The following is a 6741-nucleotide window of genomic DNA, read 5'->3' as shown; positions in this document are numbered from 1 at the left end:
TTAGAATGTATAGTATTGGAGTAAGATGGATACCGTTAGCACAAAATATTCAATCTCCCCTTAAACAATTAACAACAGCCGGTGGGAGTTGTGAGAATACAGTTTTATAATTCTTTGAATGTTCTTTGTTTACTACCATATGGGACTTAAAATAGAAATAAGTTTCATCAAATTGCGATCAAAACCAAGACGTCGTTGTTCATTTTTCAGACATAATCTTACAAGTTGCACTATTAGTAAATGTGGTGGACTAATTCTAATAAAAAAGTTCACCTTTGCTATCTTTTCTACAGTTTCCTTCTTTTTCTTGAAAACCCAAGAGCAGATCATACCAACTAGTAGGGGACCAAGAAAACTTGCCAAGGTTATACCTGTAACGGGAAATGTATCAATCTAATATACGGGTTCAGGGCTCGTTACTGCTACCATTGTGGGCGTATGTGTCTTTGGACAAGACTTAACAGATAAAGCAAGTTATATGCCTCAAGTGGCGAGGCAACAACAGTCGTTACAACACGTTCATATACCTCATTCCCGCTTACCGGTTACCACGTTTGTAACTTTGTCACTGCAGATTTGTGTTTGTGCATGGTTGACAATTTAGAGTTATTTAGGCAACAATTATTGCAATTGCCGGTAAGCGTGTCTTGCCCAAGGACACATACGCCCACAGTATTAGCAGTAACGAGCCTTGAACCCGTATATTAGATTGTGTGTTTGTACTTTGGTGTAAAAGAAAGACTAGCCCATTCTTTACATTACATTGGCAGAGGAAATGTTTGGTTTATAAGCTCGACTTCACACTTATTGAGCATGACGACTATTGGAGCATGACTAAAACACGATTTCTACGCAGTATTAAATTACGTAGGCCTTTCCACGCAAAGTTAATAATGCAAAATGGTACGAAAACAGGATGTGTAGTAGATTGGGGTAAGATGGTCCATGACACGGGTATTCTGTTTCATACACCTCGTGCCTGCTTACCAGTTACCACGTATGTAACTTGTGGGTGATTATTTTTTGTAACTTCACTGACCTAGATCTCTGAATGGAATGCGCAAAGAGCTGTCCAAGTTATTCCCCTTCTCAAATATGAGAAGCCATAGTGGCATTGTACCAAGGGCAAGAACAGTGGTTGTTGACGTCATTGCGACACTATAAAAATATCTGGTTAATAAAGTAGTGTAGGGGAAGATGGGAGACCTTTAGTGCGTAGTACCCAAATATCCGGGGAAAGTTGAAACAATTAACAAAGGAATAGCTATATGGGAGTCGTGAGGATACGTTTTTTATTTGTTATTACAAACGTGTTATTCTAATCTAGTGTATCTGTGACCTTGGGCAAGTCACTTAACGGCAATTTCTCCAACCCAGTAGTCACTAATGGGTTGTTCAATAATAAGCTGACACGAGGTGTATGAAACGGAACACCCGTGGTATTACGATTGTGTCCATTTTTGACCACGCGAAGATGAAACAAGTTACATTCACAGTACTTTAATGTTGTTCAAGTTCGATATAGGCCATGTATAGTTTATATACAGTAGGGTGGGGGGAGAATTGACATATGTTTCCTTTAAATTTATACCACAAATCCGGTTACAGCTTGACGAATAGTGACAAACAGCTTCTAGGCAAAGAATATGAAATGACTCAAAACCTCAAAAATAGAAAGGTCACTAAACCGTAACATACTTGTCTTGGTTCACGTTTGAACGGTCGGTAACCTTTCATAAATGACGTTACCAAGTCATTTTTCATAAATGACGTTACCAAGTTACAAACTTTGTGAATGTTTTTTTTGTTTTTTTTATGTGCGGCTGATAATTTGGACAACCCATTAGTGACCACTTTGTTGGAGCAATTACCGTTAAGTGTCTAAGGACACATATACCATAATAGCAGCAAAGAGCTTTTATATATAAATATCCTGATCGTGTTTTAATAAACAATTAACAACGGTCTATAAGAGTCGCGAGGACAAGGTTTTATAATTCTTTAAATTTTCTTTGTTTACTACCAAATGAAACGAGAAAGTGAAAAAAGGGAAAAATCCAAAGGTGTCCCATATTCCCCCACCCTATACTAAATATATCACCTGAGGTCAACGACCCCGTCCAACCAATATATCACCACGTTACTGACACTTCCACCAGGTGAACAACCTTGGATCATTACCCCAAGTGCTTGAATGTCATTCATTACGAATATCTTCGTAAGCGCCCAAGCCACCACTGTGAAAACAAACATAGGAAAATGTAAGAAAAATCTAAAAAACACTTTTCATTAAGATGCTATTTTATTGTGAAAGAATGGGACAGTTTAAGTTCCCTGTTAATTTTGGTTAACAGATATACACGTAAATAAGTTAAAATAACACAAAATAATATTGTGGACTTTTAAAGACACCATTCTTTGTTTTGCCCAACTTTAGAGCCAAACAGTAATGAATGAGTTTTTTTTTAGCCGAAGTAAAACAACCTACAGAATGAATCTGTAATTTCCTATTGAAATTTTCACTTTTAAATAAATAAGCAAATTATACGTGCTTACACGGTACAATAATAAGCTGTAACGAAACTCCTATGCCGTACGCCTTTGGCCTTTTGAGGTAATACCAGATCTTGTAAAAGTCCGTTGTCAATCCAATGCCGAACATTCCAACCGCTATAATAACGCTGCAATATGCAATATATTAATAGATGTTGTGGGGCAAGATGAGATATTTTGGGTACATGAAATCCCATGTTTCCCGATGGTGTTTTAAACCATTAACAACTCTCATTTTGGAGTCGAGAGAATACGGTTTTATATTTCGGTAAAAACGCTTTGTTTACAACCAAATGTAATTGTTTACAACCAAGTGTATAATTCGGTAAAAACGCTTTGTTTACAACCAAATGTAACGAGAGATGGGACACCTCTTCATTCTATTCTATCGTCCTTTTTTGTAGTAAACAAAAACTTTCTCAGAAATATATAACCGTATCTCCGTGACTAAAAAACAGCGTTGTGTTTGTACTGAAGGTATCCCATCTTACCCCCAGACTATAAAACAAAATAAATACGTTATATGGTTGATAAATACTTTGTAGCAACCGATATGTGGTAACTTTGCAAGCTCTGTGTTGGAACGAACGGCAAACGTGGTGGTGACGTCACGTTGAACGAGATATTCGACATTGCTGAAATTGAAATAACATATTTATTTATCTTTGGAACAAAATAAAAACCAAAATAAAATAGCAAAACAAAATAGATTAAAAAATGGAGTATAGTAGTGTGGGGGAAGATGGGACACTTTTTCAATCTATTTTCTCCTCTAATTTGATAGTAAACAAAGAACATTCAAAAAATTATAAAACCGTATCCTTACGGCTCCCACAGACCGCTGTTAATTGTTTAAAACACGATCAGGCTATTTGGATATTATGTATCAAAGGTGTCTCATCTTCCCCCACCCCACTATATAGTTAAAAAGCGTGGCTGCTGAACAGAACCCAATTACTAAAAATGTTTCAACATTCTTTCTTTATTACTAAATACCAGTAAGCAAAATTAATTATGTCCCATGTTACCCCATTCAACTATATATTAATTTGATAATGAAATATATGGCGAAAAAAGGTAAAACGGCATTCGTTAGAGCCGAAAAATACAGTCAAAAAGCATGGCTAACAAAAGTAAAGCTAAAAACCGAAACATTTTACCTGTTGTCATCTTTGCTTTTGTTTCGAAACCAGTCTGCTGCAGTGTTTTGTCAACTACTATAAACGCTAAATACAAGCAGATCTGTAGAAATGTCTTCTTACGCCGTCACCAATGTATTTTAGTACTGCAGTCAACTGTTATATAGTAGGGTGGGGGAAGATGGGACACCTTTTAATTCTATTTTCTCGAGCCATTTAGTGGTAAACAAATAACTTTCAAAAAATTATTAAACCGTATCCTCACGACTCCCATAGACCGTTGTTAATTGTTTAAAACACGATCAGAGTATTTGAATATTATTAGCTAAAAATGCCCCATCTTCCCCCACAGTCCTATAATATCTGCGGTTGCCTATTTGCTACTTTATTCTATATAGTATTGTGGTAAAACTCTTCATAAATTTTACGATTTACTATTGTACACCTCTAGTATTGCAGAAACACCTTTATAAATTTAACGGATTCATATATGCTACTATACTCTGCCTTAAAATTTGTAAGGGGTTAATAGCAGTAACACATAGTAGTAACACCATATAAATTCTACAGGTTTATTAAACCCTTTCGATTGAATTGTTGGCTTTAGCCCCTATATATACACTGTCTTTCCCTTAGGCGGTAACTCGTAAAACGTTTTATTCGAGCGATTTATAAAAAAGCATCGAGCGCCGCCAGTCGATCCATCAATCTGTCCAACACAACGGCTCAATTGGAACCGAATTTCCAGTAAAGAGAACAGAAAAAAATTAAGATTTTTTTCTCGATTTTTTTTTGGCGAGGTTATCTCTCTTTTTGCACGCTACGTAGCGACTGTCGCACTCAGGTGTAGCCGGGCGTTTTAGCAGGCATTTTTGGTTACACGGATACAATAAACCTCGCTGCAAGTTTTGTACACTGTTGTGTTGGCATTAGATTTTGCACATAACCTTTACTTGCTTAGAAAAAAACTGCAAAGTCTGAGTGACGACATGCATAATGTGACGTTATACCGATGACGTAACATTACAAAACACATCGCGTCAAGTTGTGTACGCCCTTTCGCTGGCTTTACACAATTACATAGAAACTATACTCCCATAAACATACGCTCTTATTGTTACTGAAACAATCTACTTCAACTTCTGCTGTTGTTGGATTTCACCCAAACAATAACAAACAACCGCGGTATTCGGTTTATTATTAAAAGCGAAATTCTTTACACTGAACCAATAGGATCTGATGCTATGAAAGCGTAGCGGACAAAAATCAAGTCCAACCAATTTTATAATAAAAAATATACATTTTCTAAATGACTTCGTCTGTCTCTTATTCATATGTACTGAACAATAGATGGAATCCACCTCTTCAGCACATAATGTCCAAATAACCTGATCTTGTTTAGTAATCAACAATGGTCTATGCAGGGAGACGTGGAGATTCGGTTTTATAATTCTTTGAATATGCTTTGTTTACTACCAATTAGTGAGACGAGAAATAAAACGAAAAGGTGTCCCATCTTACCCCACCCTACTTGCCTACGAGCTGGGAAATGAATACTACAGTTATATATGCTGCTATGTCATAGTAACACCGTATCACCCTTTAAAGAGAAATGTGGTAACAGCGATCCTTTAACACGTATAGCACTTTACTGCTGGATAGCCACTTCAGCATAAATTCTTTAAATTCCACGTTTTGTGGGCCAGCTATACCATTATCTTGCATGCTGGGTGCGTGCGTTGCACGAAATGTTGTTGTAAAATGTAACAAATTTTCGGTTCATGTTACTAGAAGACATATCTTGTTTCATTGTACACAGCCTAGCGGTAATAAAGCTTACAAATGTCTACAAACTATTGTGTTTCGATTGTGGTTTAATAAAAGGCCGCCTTACCCAGTATGGCCACTTGTGTCTGTACATTGAATTCGCTCTTTGTGTAGCGCGTATGTGTTAAGTGTTCTGCCTGAAACCTGTTCTGTTTGGCGAAATAAGTTGCTATGTTTGCGCAAACTGTAGCTGCGTGTACAGTACATACACATATATCTAAGCAGACAAAACGTATAAAATTTACCAGGTTATAATTAAGACGTTCTAAAAAAGGGGAGGTTTCAGCAGTTCTAAGTCTTTATGAAATGGGCATACGAACAAGAAGGACTATACTATACAGCGTTAGTAATAGGTAAGGTTTCAGACTTACTGAGTAAAACAAACATTATGACTGAGTTAGTTTTGTAAACCGAACTGCGTTGGTTTGGGAGGAAGGTAGACAAATACTCCACAATAGTTATTGCTGTCTCATCCATCATTTCAAACCCTACCCATTATAGTGCTAGCCTAATGCGTTTAGTAAAACAGTTATAATAGGGTGGGGATATACGGGACACCTATCATTTATTGTCCCATTTGATGGTAAACAAGCAGCATTATAAAACCATATTCTCACGACTTAAGGGGGCATTGTTAATTGTTAAAAACACGGTCTGGAAATTTAAGTGCTAACCGTATTCCATCTTACCCCACCCTACTATATATGTGATCGAACTTATTATTGACGTCAAACCATATCTACTTAAACATTTGTTTAAATATTGCTTCATTAAACACGGCGTTTGCAATAAGGTTTCTGTACGAATCAGTAGGTACAGTGAAACTAAATACAAGTACATTAGTAAATATTTAACATTAGAACAACACAGCTATTCGAAAAGACTGCCGATGCCAATCAGGCTAAATGTACAGTAGGGTGGGGGAAGATGGGACACCTTTTTATTCTATTTTCTCGTCCCATTTGGTATTAAACAAAGAGCATTCAAAGAGTTATAAAACCGTATTCTGACGACTTCCATAGACCGTTGTTAATTTTTTAAAACATGTTATGTGCTAAAAGTGTCCCATTTTCCCCCACTTTACTAAATATATTTTATTAAACAATTGGTCGGACTTGATTTTTGTCTGTTACGTATTTTCGTAGCACCAGATCCTTACTGTATTTCTTTACATAAGGATCGTTCAACTCTATGAGCACCAGATCAGGGTCAGATTCGCGAA

At 36.6% G+C, this 6741-nt stretch overlaps 1 protein-coding gene across 4 annotated transcripts in view; it reads right to left on the bottom strand.

Moving 5' to 3' along the window:
- Nucleotides 1-3896, bottom strand: part of LOC100186837 (ileal sodium/bile acid cotransporter-like) — a 28637-nt gene extending 24741 nt beyond the window's left edge. The window contains exons 1-6 of one of the 4 annotated variants that reach the window (XM_002123150.3): nucleotides 3714-3893; nucleotides 3092-3188; nucleotides 2557-2681; nucleotides 2102-2237; nucleotides 1040-1158; nucleotides 274-371 (exon numbers count right to left, since the gene is read on the bottom strand). In XM_002123150.3, the coding sequence (XP_002123186.1) occupies nucleotides 274-371; nucleotides 1040-1158; nucleotides 2102-2237; nucleotides 2557-2681; nucleotides 3092-3188; nucleotides 3714-3723 (585 nt within the window). In that variant the 5' untranslated portion in view covers nucleotides 3724-3893. Of the gene's footprint in view, nucleotides 1-273; nucleotides 372-1039; nucleotides 1159-2101; nucleotides 2238-2556; nucleotides 2682-3091; nucleotides 3189-3713 lie in introns of all 4 variants that reach the window. The other 3 variants (XM_026838586.1, XM_026838572.1, XM_026838574.1) reach the window with 3 other exon arrangements.
- Nucleotides 3897-6741: the final 2845 nt, after the last annotated feature.

The sequence above is a fragment of the Ciona intestinalis genome, chromosome 1, assembly GCF_000224145.3.
Source record: "Ciona intestinalis chromosome 1, KH, whole genome shotgun sequence".
Classification (NCBI taxonomy): Eukaryota; Metazoa; Chordata; class Ascidiacea; order Phlebobranchia; family Cionidae; genus Ciona; species Ciona intestinalis.
This window is presented reverse-complemented; position numbering and strand designations above follow the sequence as displayed.